At 38.3% G+C, this 19,362-nt stretch overlaps 1 protein-coding gene across 2 annotated transcripts in view; it reads right to left on the bottom strand.

The window, feature by feature from the left end:
* TTC27 (tetratricopeptide repeat domain 27) overlaps positions 1-19,362 on the bottom strand; it is a 183,888-nt gene that overhangs the window by 65,194 nt on the left and 99,332 nt on the right. For both annotated transcript variants that reach the window (XM_082642251.1, XM_082642250.1), the window contains exons 11-12: positions 16,745-16,840; positions 14,000-14,122 (exon numbers count right to left, since the gene is read on the bottom strand). In XM_082642251.1, coding sequence (XP_082498377.1) covers positions 14,000-14,122; positions 16,745-16,840 — 219 coding nt within the window. The remainder of the gene's footprint in view (positions 1-13,999; positions 14,123-16,744; positions 16,841-19,362) is intronic.

The raw sequence follows: 19,362 nt of genomic DNA, 5'->3' as shown, positions 1-19,362 counted from the left end.
ATCCCTGAGTCATTTCACAGACTCAGAGCCTCTTATAAGCAAACAAACAAATAAGCAAGCAACTCAGTATTGGTGAGAAAGGACCCTGTGATAACATAACAAGTATATAACACAATTCTTCTTCCCTAAATAAGTAATTATAACCATTTACCAGGTAATTGTATCCTGGGGAAAAAGAAATCCCTCCTCTCTTCAGGGTTGATTAGCTCTTAGTTACTGCTAATCCCTGGGGACCCAGAGTATCACCATGTTGAGTTAGTGGGTTTATGGGAGATACTAAGCCTACCATGGGATGGACTAAGTCCCGAACCCACCCAGTGGTCGCTTTCCTAGCTGAATACAGAGGTGAATTACATACATCCAGCAACAAGCAGAGTCCACAGTGAGTGCTACTTCGGAATAAAGGGCCAAGTGAAAGCCTCTGAAGCTGCTTCTCCTCATTAAAAGAGAAAACCCAAAGCAACACCACATTATCTATGTAAATCACAGACATGTGTGCCACTATCAAAAACTTGAGAGACAATGCAAAGTGTGTGTGTTTGTACGTGTGTGCATGGGCCGTTTAACCTACCCATTTAAATTGAGAACACAGACGGGTCCTGGAAAATGTCATAGATTATTATAAACTTAATGTAATGGCACTCTAATTATAGCTACTGTTCCAGACATGATCTCTTTACTGTAGCAAATAATCACAGCTCTTGACATATGCTAAACAGGTACTGATACAGAAAATACATTTTTCTCTACCCAATAACCAGGCAACATCAAATGCAGTGGGCTTTAACTAGCACAGAGAGAAGTAGACTTTCCCTGTCTTTCCTCAGAATTACATAGACTTATGGTATAATTCAGTCTGCAAGGACCTTGATTGTCTCACTATCCCATTAGACCTTACCAGTCTTGATGACATCATGCTAATAAAAGTCAAGAAACTAAAATAAAAAATTATATGCCAATGTCAACCAAAAACCAATCGGAAATTACATACTCTTGTCGCCGTAACTTGTTATTAGGAAAATTTTCATTTATAAAAATTCATTTTATATGTTCCTTAGAAGGAACTCATCTATTAAATAAAGCAAGATATGTAAAATAAATGTTTATGTGTTATTTTTGTTATTATTTCTAGTTATTTTTGTTCTTATATGCCCTAAGAATGCTTCAATATCTAAACCTCTTTTGAAGAAACTGTATGTTTCCCCCAAATCAGAAATTCTTCTTTACATATACAACACAATCTATAAAATACTCTGTGTCTGGGAATTCCCTGGCAGTCCAATGGGTTTGATCCCTGGTCAGGAAACTAAGATCCAAAAAACTGGCCAAAAAAAGAAAAATTAATTAATTAATTGTATTTAAAAAATAGAATACTCTGGGCCTATTAGTAGTTTGTCACTTTCCAAATAAGTAAACTCCCAAGTAAAAGGACTAAACCACTGCATAGTCATATGTACCAGATCATGCTATGTACTTGCTTAAGCTGGGAACTACGTTTCCTAAAATCCCTTTCCCTTCTGATTTCGTGTTAGAGTTGGTCAGAAGGGAAACTTGCTAAGGATTTGAAAGGCAGAAGTAAAGCAACAACCATCCTTTACTCTTGGAAGGTTGTCATGGTTAAATATGACATCAAACAAGAGGCAGAGATGTCCTGAAGATCCCAGCTTGACCATGCTCTATGTGTCTTTCCACTTGCTGGCCCTGCCAACCAATAGCAACCCCGGGCCCACCATAAGACACTTCACTTTGGACCCACAGAGCTTGTAGCTACAGAGATCCAACAGCTTTCCACAGACCTCTCCACAAGTTCCTTCTTCATCCTCCCATTTCAATGGCTGGAAGTACGTGGCTTCTCAGATTCCCCTGTAAGTTCTGACTGATGCACTGGTGCCAGTGCTTCAAGTGGATCGTTAAATGATTCTTTCCCTGATCCTCTTACTCCCTTTTTCACTCCTTCATTTTCCTTCCCACATGTGTGTAATATCTAATTCTTTTAGCGAACCTCTATTCCCCAAAATACTCAAGGTGGCTCTGCTTTCATAAACAAAACCTGAATGACAAAATCGCTTTTTTCATTTTTCCTTTTAAATGCCTTATGTGTCCTTCCATCTGACAGTATTTACAGATTAGTTTTTATTCAGCACATTATTAAATGCATTATCTCATTTAACCTCTGTAATAATTCTGAGAGGTAGATACTAATATGCCCATTCTTAAGACAAAGAAATACAAGTTTAGATTCCTTGATCAACTTGGTAAGCCCAAAACCAAAAAATACTAAGTTGAAAAATAGGACCTTGATTTCAGGTTCAATACTTTTCCTATTTTCACATCAGCAAAAATGGTGGTATAAGGACCTCTAAAATTTCCCTGCACCATAAAAGCAACAAAGAAAACTGGAAAAAGTGTTAGAATCAACTTTTTCAGAGCTCTGGAAATTAATCAAAGATTTGAAATAAACCAGGGAGTGTTTATTCAAGAAAATGATAAAACTCTTGGTAAGAATAGCAAGCTTTGTGTCATTTTAACATGTACCATTCCTATTCCCTCTTCTCCAGCTCTGCACTAGCCTTGAAAACCAACAGCATATTATCATGGGAAAATTATCAGCCAAGCAGCCACCAGAGGGAACAAAATGGATTTGGAGCTCCTCTGAAGTTTCATTCCCAGAAAATTGTCTGGTGGTTCCCTGGAAGAGCCCACTTGCAAAGCTGTCTTTATTTAACCTAACTCTGAACTTGTCCAGTGACAACCCTTTGTCAAAAACAATTAGAGACAATTAATTAATTCTGCAGCTGCCTGAGGTAGTAACAGCTGGGGCAAACAATAGGCTACACAAAACACTTAAGGGAAAATAAGGGAATGAGATATACATACATAAGGGCTTTGAAAAACTCCACCATATTGGTGGGAATCTAGAAGTCCATGCATGTGTAGGGCTGTGCACATGTTCAGGGAAGAACTGAGAAGGCCCTATACTCTCACCTCAGGCTGACCCTGAGGCTTTGCACAAGCAGTTAGTGAATGTTAAGGCAGAGTTGTCAACTGCCTGGCTAAGTATTGAAAGCATACCCCAACACACACACACCCAGAGCCCACCATCAAAGACTGGGAGACTCCTTAATTTAGGCATTTAAGGAATTTTCTGTCCAGTCATTAGCTGACCATTAAGCTAACCAATCTGAGACTACACAAAGAAACAAGAAAGTATGGCCCTTACATGGGGAAAAAAAAGTAGAAGCCATCCCTGAGGATGTCCATATGATGGACTTAAAAGACACTTAAAATCTGCCATTTTAAATAATGCCTAGTACAAGGAATAAGAAACTCAAAAAGAAAAAAAAGTAAAAGAAATGACAAAGGAATTAAAATGGTATACTAGAAGTAGAAAACATCCATTAAGCCAAAAAGAAGGCAGTAATGGGGAAATAAAAAAGACATATAGAAAACAAAATGACCAACATACATCCTACACTATCAGTAATTAAATTAAATGTAAAGGGATTAAATACTCCAATCAAAGGCAAGATTGGCAGAAAGGATTTTAAAATTATGATTCAACTAAATGCTGTCTACAAGGGACACACTTTAGATTCAGACATATAAACAGACTGAAAATTTTTAAGACATAAAAAGGAAGATGACACATCGTGGAAACAGTAACCAAAAGAAAGCTGGAGTAGCTATACTAATATAAGACAAAATACACCTTAAGACAAAAATTGTTACTAGAACAAAGAAAGGCATATTTTAATGATAAATATTCACTCTATCAAGAAGATAGAATAGTTATGAGTATATACTCACCTAACAACAGAGCCCCAAATTACATGAAGCAAAAACTGACAGATCTGAAGGGAGAAATACAAATTCAACAATAATATTTGGAGACTTCAATAACCAACTTTTAATAATGAACAGAACAACTATACAGAAGACAGAAATAGAAGAATTGAACAATGCTATAAACCAACTAGACCCAACAGACACTTAAAGGACACTCTGTCCAACAACAGTGGAATACACATTCTTCTCAAGTGCACACAGAACATTCTCCAGAAGATATATTATACGTTAGGTCATAAAATGTCTCAATAAATCTGAAAGTGTAGAAGTCACACAAAGTATATTCTCCAACTACAATGGGATGAAATTAGAAATCAGTAACAAAGAAATTTGAGAAATTCACAAATATGTGGAAATTAAACAACACACTGTTAAATAAATAGTAAGTCAAAAAAGAAATCACAGGGAAATTGAAAACATTCTGAGATAAATGGAAACAAATATATAATATGCCAAAACTTATGGGATGCAGTGAAAGCAGTGCTTAGAGAAAAATTTACAGTTATAAATGCCTATATATCAATAATAAATAATATCAATTCTGGAAGATGGGTCTGGAGGGCCAGAGTGGGGCAGCTTCCAGAAGAAGGTAAGAAACACTAGAGCAGTGACTCTGCTTAGTCTAAATTGGCCTCCTCAAATTCCTATCCCTCATTTCTTTAGATAAGTCAATTCTTTCTCCTTGAGCACTTACACCTCTTCATCCTGCTGACAGACTTATCTTCCCCAAGGGCAATGCTTGCAGGCAATATATTTGCTCTCTTCAATTAGTCACACCCTCAGTCTTCCTCACTCTCTCCAAAATGTTCTATTTTCTCTTCCCTCCTCCACTTATCCACTCAATTTATATAATTTATTATCAAATAAAGAACTACAAAAGAGGTGCCCGGTGAACATAAATAAAGCACAAGGGCTTGTAATATCACTTTTGCAGTGTCAAAATGTGGGTAGTCAGAAATCTTCACAGAATGTGAAAAGCTTTGGTATTTCTGGCTTCCCTACTGGAAAACACAGATGTATGTTCTTACACAATACAAGAAATTTGTGTTTATCCTACTATGAAGTAGGATAAAAATACATTCCCAAACATGCAAAGGCATACTTCAAGTGGCAAATGGCTGCAATGAACCTGGGGTGCCTACAGGAACCTGCAACCCCCAAAGACCATTCCTTTACCCACACATATATACATATCTTACATATCTATTTTATTTTATAATTCCACACAACTAATTACTATTCTTAATACAACTTTACAGCAATGACTAGGCACAGTGAATCTCAGCATAAAATTAAGTCAGCCAAGACTTACACAGAACCTTATGAATTATGGCTGGAATAACAATCTCCTTACTTTACCAGGAAAACCTGCAGTGCTTAGAGCAAGGATCACTCACTCAAATGCCCAGAGATTCTTGCCAATTATTGAGAATGAATAAAGCAGGCTGGCAATTGAACATACAAAGGAAGGAGCCACTCCTCAACTCCAGCCAGTTAGCACAATAATATGGGAATCTGCCCCAATGTTTCCACATCATTTGATTCTTTTTTTTTTTTTTAAATTTATTTATTTATTTATTTATTTTTGGCTGCGTTGGGTCTTCGTTTCTATACGAGGGCTTTCTCTAGTTGTGGCAAGCGGGGGCCACTCTTCATCGCGGTGCGCGGGCCTCTCACTATCGTGGCCTTTCTTGCTGCACAGCACAGGCTCCAGACACGCAGGCTCAGTAGCTGTGGCTCACGGGCTCAGTCGTTCCGCAGCATGTGGGATCCTCCCAGAGCAGGGCTCGAACCCGCGTCCCCTGCATTAGCAGGCAGACTCTCAACCACTGCGCCACCAGGGAAACCCCCATTTGATTCTTTAAGAGAAGAAATCTAGATTTTTAGATGAAATTGCTTGAAAATGCTTACTCTAATTTTTTTCCAAAACACTATGTAAGCCAAACAAAATACCTCTTGCAACTTCAGATTTAGAAAATTAAACTCCCACCCTACAGTGGACATCAACTGCTCTTTTCCCTGCTCAGCATCCATCCTCTGATCTTCTGATTATAGAACTCCTCTTCCCTGAGGGGAAACCATTCCATGTGGTACAGGTAGGGCCTATCAGAGGCAAGGGCACATGCCTCAGGCAGTTCAGAACTTTTCTGTTACAGCCATGGAATTGACTGTATTTTTCCACTGGGATTACTAACCTTGAGCTTCCAGGGGCCATCCTGTCCGGCTCTTGGAGAGATAACATCATCTCAGCCCCTGGATACGGCTATCATGATGGGTCTACTAGAATTTTCAGCTGCATGAACCTATAAATTCCTTTTTTTGCCTAAGCTAGTATATGTTGGTTCTCTTACAACCAAAAGAGCCCTAACATGTCCGTAGAAAACTGTGTTGCATAATTCATTCTATAGAGTTCAAACAATAAGAAGATCTGTGAGGGACTTCACTGGTGGTGCAGTGGTTAAGAATCCTCCTGCCAGTGCAAGGGACACGGGTTCGAGCCCTGGTCTGGGAAGATCCCACATGCCGCGGAGCAACTAAGCCCGTATGCCACGACTGTTGAGCCTGCGTTCTAGAGCCCGCAAGCCACAACTACTGAGCCTGCATGCCACAACTACTGAAGCCCACATGCCTAGAGCCTGTGCTCTGCAACGAGAAGCCACCGCAATGAGAAGCCCGCGCACTGCAATGAAGAGTAGCCCCCGCTCGCCACAACTAGAGAAAGCCCATGCGCAGCAATGAAGACCCAACTCAGCCAAATAAATAAATAAATACCAAACTTATATCCAAAAATTAAGATGAAGAATTAGATGTGAAATGTACCTAGCATTTTGTCAGGCACACAGTAAGCCCTAAACTAATGTTTGTGTTTTTTCTCAATCCCTCCACTGGAAAACCAGATTGGAAAGCAAGATGCTTGAGGCTTCACTACTAGGAAGTAGGAAAGGAACTTGAAACAGCTTCTAGAAACATTAAAATTTTCTATAAATAATCATACTAGTCAACTGTGTACAGTTTCTCCAAAGATAGAAGAACTGCTGTTGTCAACTGTTAAACAGGTGTTTATGTAACCCAGGTGTTCATGTAACAGGACTGGAGGAAGTAAGGACAAAGGGGGAAAGTACCGATGCTACAAGGTTAAAGCTGAATTTTTCCACTCAAGGCTGATTTCAACCAAACATCAGTTTTTTATGAAAATGTGTAGAGTCACAGGAGGAGGCCCTGGAGATCTCAGGGAAAGAACCTGTACAAGATACAAACTGAGTAGACTGTTGCTTTATAGAAGGATAGCAGTGGGAGAAATATTTTGCTGGCCAAATAGAACTTGGAATCCACACACTTCCATCTTAGCATCTGTCACACTACACTAAAGTATTCTGCTCACAAATATCTGCACTATCAGACTATAAGCTCCTTGGAGGTAACTTTTTTTCTCACTCTCATCTTTGGAATACCATTGCCCAGCACACAGCAGGTACTCTATAAATGTTGGATGAATTCAACTGAAACTAACACTGAAATCACAAAGGGCTTCGGATTCTAAATAGAGACATAAAAGATTCTTCCTACTGAGAACAAAGGGAGAACATTTGGGGGACATGCTCTGGCTGACATCAACACTGAGCATGACTAAATTAGGAATGATCTAACAACAAGTTAGTCCTAGCAAACAGAGAGGTCATACAGCAGAATCTGAATTTCACAGGCCCTTCTCATGCAAGTGATCACACCTAAGAAGTGACTCTCGTTAGGACTAAAAATACCAAGGAGCGAAGCTGACAGCCTGAGTTCCGTACCCTGGTGATGTACCTTTTGATCAAACAGTCCAGTGTTGAGAGGTAACTGAGAATTTTAGATATATGCAAGAAAAAAGTTAATATAGTGAAAAATATGCCATATTGGGACACACTTACATTTATGAAGGTATATTTTTCTACAAGCTGTTATATGGGATATTCGGGTTTGAAGCAGGGACCCTACCCTAAGCACACTAGGATTCCAGGAAGCACCCTGTTAGAGACAAGGCCCTGGGTTTGGGGTAAAGAATATGGGTGACAGTTCAGTTCAGTATCTAATAAAAAGAAAAATAAAACATTTCAGGAAAATTATTCCTACTTGAGTCAGAAGGAATTATCAAAACAAACTGCCCCTCTTGGCTGCGATTTGGGCCTTGATTTTGTGAATGAGAGGAAGGAATTAAAAGTTCTAATGTGCGATAAGAGTGGCCCTCATCTGACACTGCATCTGGGCAGTATGTAGGTAGGGGAATTGGTAGACCAACAACTACAGGAAGCTCTCCTGGCAAAAAAATGAAGGTGGGGAAATGAGCTCTAGACCCAGTGATGGTACTAATTATAACGAGTGCATTTGAGGACTACAGAAATGACACAATTAGGCTTAACAACGAGAGGTTTGCTCCAAGGGGACCAATAAATGGCAGGCTAAGAATTTAAAGTCATATTATGAATTAGATTTGGCCATCTGACAATAGCTTCAGGTTTTTAAAAGTGTGTGTGTGTGTGTGTGTGTGTGTGTGTGTGTGTGTGTGTGGTGCGTACAGCTCAAACAACTTTGGGCACAGTCTAATTCAGTCTTTTCCTCTGAAGCACAGAGGAAAATGGACTCTAATTTTTACTACTGCAGACACTGGTTCTCAGAAACAGGGAGCTGGACCACTGGAAAGGTGCTCTACTGCCCTTGACACAGTGAATGGGACGAGAGGGCAGAACCAAGAGAGCACCAAGCACCTTGTGCTCTTATGGCTGTCACATACAGTCCTTCTAGCAGAGAGGCAGTTTATCCCTAGCCTACATGCTTGTTCTGTGAGAGGCAACTGAGAGGTGAAAAGTACAAAACACTTCATCTCACCCCAGTCGCTCACTCCCCTTTTCCGTGGGGGTGATGCCTAGTCTTATTCACTCTCTGACTGAGCCAACTATTCACTAATTGCTCATTACATTTATGTGTGTAACTGCACCATACTCTGGCTTGATTTTTCAAAGGGTACCTGCCAACATAAATATTCCAGGTCCAAGATAAAACAGAATAATTAAAAACAGCCCTTGTTATCCAATTAGCTGATCATCTCCTATTTGTACACCAAGTTATATTTTCAGTTGTTTTGCCTATCTTCCTCATTCAAGTGAACACAACAGGTTTTAACTTACAAATTGACCATCAAATTTTAAGGGATTAACAACAACCAGGATGGGGGGCAGGTGCTGGGGAAGCAGTGTGGGCTTTAGAGGAAAGGAAGGTCAGAGCTTGGATTCCAAAATCTGCCGCTTACTAAGGCTAATCAGTAGAGTGGCAAAAACAATTCATACTTTGTAGGCTGTTACAAATATTAAATGACAGTGACAAAATAATTCTATAAAGAATGTAGTACATAAAAGGCTCTCAAAATTGCATTACATAATAACAGCATGCTCACAGTATCTTAGCATCTGCAGAGCAAAAATAAAAGTTCTTTAAGGCTCCTATTTCTATTCCTAAAATTAAAAGGTTGAAATGGGAGGGGTGAGATGTTACAATTTGTTTTTGGAGAGAAAATATATAGCAGGGGTTGGAGAGGTATCTTTCACCACATGTAAAGTCCATAAGGAGTGTCTACTTGGAGATTTGCTTCAATGCAATCACTATTCTACCAACACCTACTAGTCATTCATTCAGCAAATATATTTAAGTTCTCCCTAGGCTCCAGGCCTGTGGTAAGTGTTGGCGAGACAGCTATAAATAATATAGACACAAGTCTGGTTCTTAAACAGCTTACAGTTTAGCAGGTGAGCTAAGCCAGCACATGAAGGATAAGAGCACTGTTGGGTGTTACAGGAGCACACAGGAGAATATCACCAAATCTTCAAGGGAGATTTCATGGAAAGCTCACTGTAGGAAGCAATCACCAAAGAGACATCTGAAGAATACGGAGTAAGCTGAAGGAGGACAAGTTCTAGACAGACAAGAGCACGTGCAAAGGTTCTGAGGTCAAATAGTGCTGAAAATTCAAGAATTACAAGTAGTTTAGTCCTACCAGAACTTTGGGCACAACCTGGATGAGTGAGTACAAAGGGGGACAAAGCAGAGATAAAAGAGTAGGCAGTGACTTCCCTGGTGGTCCAGGGGTTAAGGCTCGGTGCTCCCAATGCAGGAAGCCCGGGTTTGATCCCTGGTCAGGGAACTAGATCCCGCATGCCGCAACTATGCCGCAACTAAGATCCCACGTGCGGCGACCGCATGCCACAACTAAGAGCCGGCGCTGCCAAAATAAATAAATAAATAAATAAATATTTTTAAAAAGAGTAGGTAGACAATGCAGTTAGCAAGGTAAGCAGGAGTCAGATCGTGAAGTAAAGACCATTCATGCTAAAGAGCTCTGAGTTAATCCTGGAGACACAGGGAAGTTCCTGAAGAGTCAGAACAACATGATCAGATTTGCCTTTTAGGAAGCTTGCTCAACTGTAGTGTGAGAAAAGAACACGTGGGAACTCTCTTAAATCATATAAAGAAACTATCTTAGAAGAAAAAACACCAAAACCCCAACCAAATGTTAAAAAGAATCTCAGCTGTTTTAGAAATAAAAGATTTACTTGGCAATTTAAAGGAAAAAATTGTTAAAGCCCAAAGGCTACAATGATCTGCCAACTGTAGCATAATGAAAGATAAGGCTCTGCATCTCAGGTAAGCCTTGTTTCCTAGCAACAAGAGAAAATAAGAGAGGTTCCAACCTGAATCTCTCCACTTCCTTCCCCCCTGCCCTCTCCAGGCAGCTTACGCCTGCTCAGTCTTTGTCTTTTCACTTATGGACCCAATTTGAGCAACAAAATAAAAATTTTGTTATAGAAAAGCCTTGGGGAAACTGCAGTCAGTGTGCCAAATAGCTTTAAAAAATTAAATGCTAGCAGATGAGAACCAGTTCTGACCCCAAGGTCAAGCAAAACTAATCTTAGCTATTTTGCCAGTGGTCATTAAATAACGAGAATTTCTGTAGGTAGTTTCTAAATTAGAAAGTCTGAGATCTTACTAGTGGGGTGCAAACATGAGCACTAGAGCATAATAATTAGACTTAGATACTTTTCTGAATTTGCCTTTTAAAAATAAATTATGCCATTAAGCACTAAATGCAAGGATTAAAATTTCACAATCTTCTACTTAAATCAAAATGTGGTGACAACTACTGGCACACAACCAAATACTAAAAGAATCTTAGCTGTTTTAGAAATAAAACATTTGCTTCCAACTTGATGCAAACGTTTTTAGGGTCTATGATTAAGCTGATCTGTAAATACAGCATAAGAAAAACAGGTAAGGGAAGTCTTTTATGTGGCAAATAAAAAGCTAAAATCAAGATTTTGAAGGATGTTTGGCTGTAACTCACAAAAGACTTGAGACAAAGTAAATGACTATACATTCCTAAAAATTAAAATATGCACATTTTATAGAGTGATTAAAAATGTAGGAATTTATCATTACTATAAGACATTTTTTACAAGGTTATGTGCAAATTTAAAAAATAATAATACCACAACTACTTTAGGAAACATAGTCAAATCCATTCCATAGTCCATCCATCCAAAGGAATGGACTCATTATACTTTTTCTTTTACAGTAAGAGAAAGTCTCTACTTTCCATACTTTCTAAAAATAATTAAATAAATTTAATATTTCAAAATGTGCTTTGGGTATTTGTGATTCACCAACTTGCTTAATTATTTCAAAAATCACTATTTCAAAAACTTCCATATTTTTATATACAGTTATTATTTATTTGTTCACTGACCGATGTGAAGAATGATGCAATGGGAACTACATCAATGGTATCCTGGGAGTCAAGATACCATTCATTCATCCATTCATTTCTTTGTTAAACAAATATCTGAGTACTACCTGTGTGCCAGACAATGGGCACTAAAAAAAAAAAAATACTTAAGTCCCTGAAGAAACATAATACTATATTTCATCAAATGTGAGATGCCATCAATTGTAAGACTAACTCTTAACTAATAAAGAAAAAACACGGGCTTCCCTGGTGGCGCAGTGGTTGAGAGTCCGCCTGCCAATGCAGGGGACACGGGTTTGTGCCCCGGTCAGGGAAGATCCCACATGCCGCGGACCGGCTAGGCCCGTGAGCCATGGCTGCTGAGCCTGCGTGTCCAGAGCCTGTGCTCCGCAATGGGCGAGGCCACAACAGTGAGAGGCCTGCGTACCGCAAAAAAAAAAAAAAGAAAAAACGCTTTCAATTAAATTATGACACAATGCCTTGGATGAATCACATCAGCCTCTCAGTGCTTTGATGTTTTTTAAATCTATTCAGAAAAATTTGGCAATTTTTCCTGCCTTCAATACACTGCTTGACATTTTAAATGGCAACCATTTTTTCACAGATCTCAGCACAAAACACAGCTTCATTTACTTTGGGATGTCTTGCTTTCTTGGCTGCCATAAAGCATTTAGTGTTATTAAAGAAAAGTAAATGGAACTGTGATGATTTTGCCAGTGGCACATGTTTACTTCACTAATGCTAAATTCACATCTCTTGACTTTGTTTTGGTCCTTTACTGTGTGTTCAATAACTCTGTGTTTCAACGCCATATCATAATGGAATCTTTTTGAACATATCTTAAATGACAATTAAACCCAACAGATGTAGAGCTGACATTGTGTACATAACTCAATTGAAATGATAATACTAAATATAGCTACAACTAAACTTGTACAAGCACAAGCAATTACAATCTGGCCAAATGGCCACCTGACTGACAGCAACTGACAGATGCCATCAAGCGATATATTCCAAATTCAAGACGTTAAAATGTGAAAAACATTATGTCTTAGAATCAGTAATAGCAGCAAACACTCACACAGCACTATGTAGTTAACATACATTATGTCACGAAAACCTGTAAGGTAAATAGATTATGTGCCCCTAGATGAGGAAACTGAGGCTTGGGGGCTGGGGGGTGTTTGAGTAACCTGCCCCAATATCACAAAGCTAGCACGTGCCAAGGTTAGCTATTGAATCCAGGCAGTCTGGGCTATGCTTTTAACCACTACATCATGTGGTCTCTTAAGTTATTAATCAATAACTAGCTTTGTGACCTAACCCGAATCGTTAGAGACTCCTTTCCTTACCTGGAAAAGGAGGAAAATGGAATGGATGATTATGGAGCCCTTTCCCAGGATGAAAATATTATAATTCTATAACCTTCTATAGTAAAATGTTATCACCATGGTAGTCTCTCCTTAACCCAATACAATTCAAAGACCTTCACTGACATTAGTGATTAGTGAAAGGAACGTAACTTTTACTATTAGTCTAAAATACACACACTTAGAAAGGTATTAAGAAACAGACACACATGTACCACCATTTCTCTTTTGCAGGGTGACGGCAAAAGGCTGACTGTAGACACAAATGATCCAATTTGTGGGTTTTACTCTGCCTGTGTACTACATTTATGATAGAAATTTAGCCATTTAAAATTTTAATCCAAAATTAACAAATGATTTCAATGTGTCCATTGAGCATACACACACTGCACAGTCCTTTATTCTTTATTCTTTAAAAATTCTTTTCATTTATGAGGGAAAAAACAATAGATTAATAACAGATGCAAATATGGCAACATTTTCTCCCTTGACCCAATTTAAGGGTGGAATTAAATGTGCATTACACACTTGACAACTCTTCTGCCCCAAGGCGGGGTGGGTTGTCACACCCTTTGGATTTTCTACAGGCCGAGCCAGCTGCCCTCCCTTCTAGGTAACCTTCCTTCAGACCCACAGCCTCTGATCATAAGGCAACACAGTGGTGCTTAAAATAATTCCTAAGAGTTCATTTTGAAGTTGTCTACAGGAGAGTTAATAAAGGAAAGAGATCACAAGGTGCAATGTGTTTAAAGCTTTCATTATTTATTCACAAACATCAAATACTGTATCAGTTTTGGGCCTTGCTTTTCTCTTTTATATACACATACATATGCAGACAAAATAATCTGCCCCAACGGAAATCAGAGAAAACATTAAAAAGATTTCTGGGGGAAAAAGTGAAAAAAGGAATATAAGTGAACTGTTGGCAAAAGTAGGCTTAAAAAACAAGTGAGAAGATGCTCAAAGATGAAAGGCCCTGGCTGGTACACAGAATTTTACTATTACATACCTTCCCATGCTGCCCAGCTCTTTCATAACAAATGACGACATCTTCCCACATTTCTAGCTTCTCAAATATCTGAAGGGCTGAACTGGTACATCCCAACTCAAAGAGTAAACTTGCAAGCTGGCGCTAGAAAATCAAGTTAAAATAATGAACAATCCTTTAAACAAAGATAGATTCCTGTCCCACTTGTAGGTATATCCAATCTGCCATTTTAAGCATCTGCTTACTGTATTAAATGCCTAATTTCTACAATTCAACCTCTACTAATTAGAAATTTGCAATCATTCAATACTTACCTTTACTTTAGCAAGCCTCTTTAGAGGGGGTAAGGAATTAAAAAACAATATAGGAACTGTTCAAAACACTCAATATATCAATTTTTTCCCAAGAATTCAGAACTTAAAAGGCAAAATCTGTATTTCTTCATTACCTAGAGATTCTATATATGACAATCTCTGTTGTAAAGCTGATATCCAATAAATCAATTTTTAAAACTCTAGTTAGAATGGCCATTATCAGAAAGACAAGAGATAAGTGTTGCTGAGGGCATGGAGAAAAGGGAACTCTTGTGCACTGTTGGTGGGAATGTAAACTGGTACAGCCACTCCAGAAAACTGTATGGAGGTTCCTCAGGAAACTGAAAATAGAACTACCATATGATCCAGTAATTCCACTTCTGGGCATACAGCTGAGGAAAATGAAAACACTAATTTATTTTAAGCACATCCTAAAAAACTTAGCTACTAATTTCCCAGTCCTTGGCAGATAAAAGGGTACAAATTGTGGTAAGGTGAGTGAAGGTTAAATATATTCAAAAATAAACATACTGCATATTATAAGTGATCCAACCTGCAGGAATAGAAAAACAATATTAAAAAGGTTTAAAAAGTAAGTGAGACTCTTGAATAAGGTCTGGTTTCAAAATTCAATACATATTTAAGAGTTAAGAGGCTAATGGACATGGAACATGCAGGATTAACAAACTTAGAAAGTAAAATGAAATATGCCTGAAAATTATAAGCTAACATATTATCGAAATAAATAAAAGGGATGGTCCAATTCTTCTGTATCTCATGAAATACAAGAGAATTTGGCTATTTTAGAATATGTGGTTGGACATTTTCAAAACCTGAACATAGAATGTGGGAGCTGGAATAAATCTTAATGCTCATGTAGTAAGTAGTTTAATCTTTTCATTTAATAGATGAAGAAAGTTATGACATCTAAGCTGATATGATCTTTAGCTAGCAGTAAAGATGAATTCTCTTTTTATAATAAACTATGCTGTTACTTCTTGATCTTTAAAAATAATACATAAAGATATGGTTACTCCCTATTATGAAAGAAGAATGATTTAATTTCTTAATGAAAGAGGATGTTTATCTAACTGCCCCAATATCCTAAAATCCACAGCTTCCTAAGCAGATAAAATAAACACAGCCTACATTCTAAATTTATTTGAACAGTATTTAATTTTCCTAATGCTTCTGTTCAGAAACAGAGTAACAGTTACACCCTCAACAGACATGTTTTGTCATAATAACAGTCTGAGATGTTTATACACCACAAATCACACAGTACAAAGCACTTAAATTTCACAGATCAGGGTCAAAAACATGCCAAAAAGGTCCAGTTTTTAACACCTTCCTGATGAAGAAGCTACTCCTTTTGAGATGATATAACAAAGCTTTTTTTGTGCCTATGTTTTATTGAGATGCCTTCAATAGATAAAATGAATCCCAATGTGTAATAAACCCCCTCATTTACCCTGTGCTTAAGAATATAACCTACTCTCTAAGAAATCTTATGATGGAGATTCTGAGTCATTGAATTGTGGGTTGGCATTTATAATTCTAAATCACTACTTATGTGCCTAATCCACAAGAGAGGACAGGAAGCTGGTTAAAATGACAATAGTTATTAAATCATCTAGAAATTTCTGGCTAGCATCATTTAACTCCACTTAGCCACTATGCACCATAGCTTTCACATCTGTAAAATGGGGCTATTTCACAAAATTGTTGCAATAAAATAAGACAATGTGTGCGAAAGGCAGAACAAAATGTGTACCTCATAACAAATGTGCAGTAAAAGCTGGCTGTTATTATGTGTAATAATTACAACCCAATGGAGATACAGGAAAGGAGGTAAACTAGACTAAAAGTTGGGAAACTAGAGATGTAGTTCATGAACAGCTATATGATCAACATTGGAAAAGTGTAGTTAATTGCACTGGGCCTCAATTTTCTTTTCTGTAGAATTAAGAAACTGGACCACATATCTTAAGTGGCCTTCAGTGCTTAAAATTTTACAAAATAGAGAACCGACACCTCTTACACAGGAGAACCATGGTGTGGGAGCTAAACTAGGTATTCTCATATCATTAGAAAGAGGAGAGTAGTTAAGGGTATCTCACAATATCAAGTATCGAATAAATGCTTTCCTTTACCTTTTGTACACAACTTGCTTAAAAGGTTCATTCTTTAGCAGAAGGTCCTTAAAGGGCTTTTAAACATTGAAAATGAAGACTTCTGTGGTTCTAGTTAATCTAGTTTAAATTTTTTTTAATGTTATAAAAGTCTAATATCACTTTACTCAAATAGCAGTTTGAAGTAACTGGCAATCCTCAGCTAGTTACTTTTATTCTTTTCACTGAAATATTTGAAAACTCAAAAATAAACATCTAATGCGTTTATCTTTCAAATGCGAAGTATTTTCCATACCCAATGACAACAACAACAAAAATACCTGAATGGCCCAATGAGGTGGCACTTGACAGCAATAGAAAATCTTCAGACGTTCCAATACAGACGTAGTCTTATCTTCAAACTGGTCTGCAAGAGCCTTAAGAACACGTATCATAATCAGAATCTATATGTGCAATACTTTTTAATATAAACAAGATTCTTATTGCAAGTTATACAAACAGACATATAAACAATAAAGAACACAAGTTACTTTGATAAGGTGATGAGATGTGTGAATTTTTTCTTGAATTTTATTTTATTTTTAAATTTTTTAATTTTTAAAAAATTTTTGGCTGCATTGGGTCTTCGTTGCTGCGCACGAGCTTTTCTCTAGTTGCGGTGAGCAGGGGCTACTCTTTGTTGCAGTGCGCGGGCTCTCATTGCGGTGGCTTCTCTAGTTGCAGAGCACGGGCTCTAGGAGTGAGGGCTTCAGTAGTTGCAGCATGTGAGCTCAGTAGTTGCAGCACTCGTGCCCTAGAGCACGTGGGCTTCAGTAGTTGCGGCACATGGACTCAGTAGTTGTGGCACACGGGCTTAGTTGTTCCGCGGCATGTGGGATCTTCCCAAACCAGGGATCGAACCCTTGTCCTCTGCATTGGCAGTTAGATTCTTAACCACGGCGCCACCAGGGAAGTCCTTGAATTTCTTTAAATGTTTAAAAAAACCTTTAAATTAATCAACATTTATGTAAATTTGTACATTTAAAACTTACCAGGAAAATAGTTTTTTATTTTTATTATTATTTTTTTTTGCGGTACGCGGGCCTCTCACTGTTGTGGCCTCTCCCGTTGCGGAGCACAGGCTCTGGACACGCAGGCTTAGCAGCCATGGCGGCCCAGCCACTCCGCGGCATGTGGGATCTTCCCGGACTGGGGCAGGAATCCGTGTCCCCTGCACCGGCAGGCGGACTCTCAACCACTGCGCCACCAGGGAAGCCCAGGAAAATAGTTTTTTAAATTGAGGTTTCCTATAATAGTTCTTTCAAAGAACTAGCCTTATTAATCAGCCTTTTTACTTTTTCTAAGAAAAACTGTTCTTCAGCATATCTATTTCACAGCCACACTGTCACTGTGACAATGGCGCTTTCTAACATAAATCAGAGAAAAATTACATGAAGAACTTCATTTAGGAATTTTCTAACGAATAAAGTGAAATCAAAGCATGTGTCTATTTGATCACAGAGGGTGAGTTCTCTTACTCTTCAGCAAGAGAGACATAGGGCAGGACATTCATTCATGTGAGACCACCCTTAAGGTGCAGTGGACAGCTTCAACCTGCATGCACTGAGGAATCCCTCTGCTGGTCTGAAATACCTGCACTTTGTACTAAGTAACTGAACTCGAAGAGGCTATGTCAAGAAGCAGACCAACAAGACCAAGATGGCTGACTCTGAGAAAAGGTACCAGGGCCAAACGCAAAGCCAAAGGCCGGCATTAACTGGTAGTCACATGATGAGTCATCGCAAGACCCCACATATTCAGCATCAAAGTGAATGCAGACGCTCAGGAGTCCTAGGCAATACACAGACAGTAGTCCCACTACCGTGATCATCTTCACCTGCCTCCTCATTTGACACACAGTACGCATATATGTTTCTTCTGTTTTATACAGAGACCTCTCCACTGTGAATTATCATGACCTTTTTCGCATAATGCGGCGCTCATATTCTCTTTTCTTGGCAATTGGCTAGTTTTCACAGGCCTGTCTTACGGGGATTAGATGGCAGCAATGCGTCAACGTTAATTTTCCGATGTTAACGCACATACTGTAGTTACGTAGGAGAGCGTCCATGTATTTGAGGGCGATGAAGCACTATGTTTGCAACTTACTTTCCGAAACTTCAGGATACAAAACACAGTTGGTCCTGTACTTAAAACTTTTCTGTACGTTTGAAATTTTTTTCAAGTTTTTATGAAATTAAAATTGAAAATTTCAACAGCAACAAAAAAAGTAAGAGGTAGCAAGTTCAAACTTCCTCAGGAGAAAGAAAAGGACAAGAATCTAATAAATCCCACTATAAGTAAGAGGAGACCAGTTTCTGAGCAGGGGAACTGCTCCTCACCTGGGGGAGAAGGGAAGTTCTCTATATTATAATAGGTGGGAGATATATTTGTTAGTCTAAGAATATCCTGCAGGATGAGAAAACACTCATTACATCACTTCTTTGACAATCCAAGATGTTATTCAATCAAATCAGTCAGAACAAATTGAGTCATAACCAGACTCCTAAACCATCTTGATCAAAATATTTTTAAAGCTTTCTGGCCTTACTTCAGAGAAACTTAATAGCAAAAAGGTTGCATGCTTCTGCCCAAAGCTATTTAGTTGTAGGAGAGAGAGAAGAGAAGAAAAACTTCTGGCTGAATACATATGGTTACAATACAAAAATAGAAGGTTCACTGAATTACTTCATTAAGGGGGGCAACTTTTCCCTTCTATCAAATTCTTTTTCTTCCTTTGGAAAGAAAAAATAAATAATGCTTATTTAATAATTAAAAGCCAAAAGCAACATCCCACCATTTATTTTTATGAAGTCTTAACTACATGCAAGACATATGATTTTCAAACAAAACTCATGCTGTTTGCTGTACTTACTGCATCTAGCTAAAACGTATTAAT

Source organism: Mesoplodon mirus (assembly GCF_964341445.2).
Source record: "Mesoplodon mirus genome assembly, chromosome: 14".
Lineage (NCBI taxonomy): Eukaryota > Metazoa > Chordata > Mammalia > Artiodactyla > Ziphiidae > Mesoplodon > Mesoplodon mirus.
Note: the sequence above shows the minus strand (reverse complement) of the source record. Positions and strands in the feature narration are given on the sequence as shown.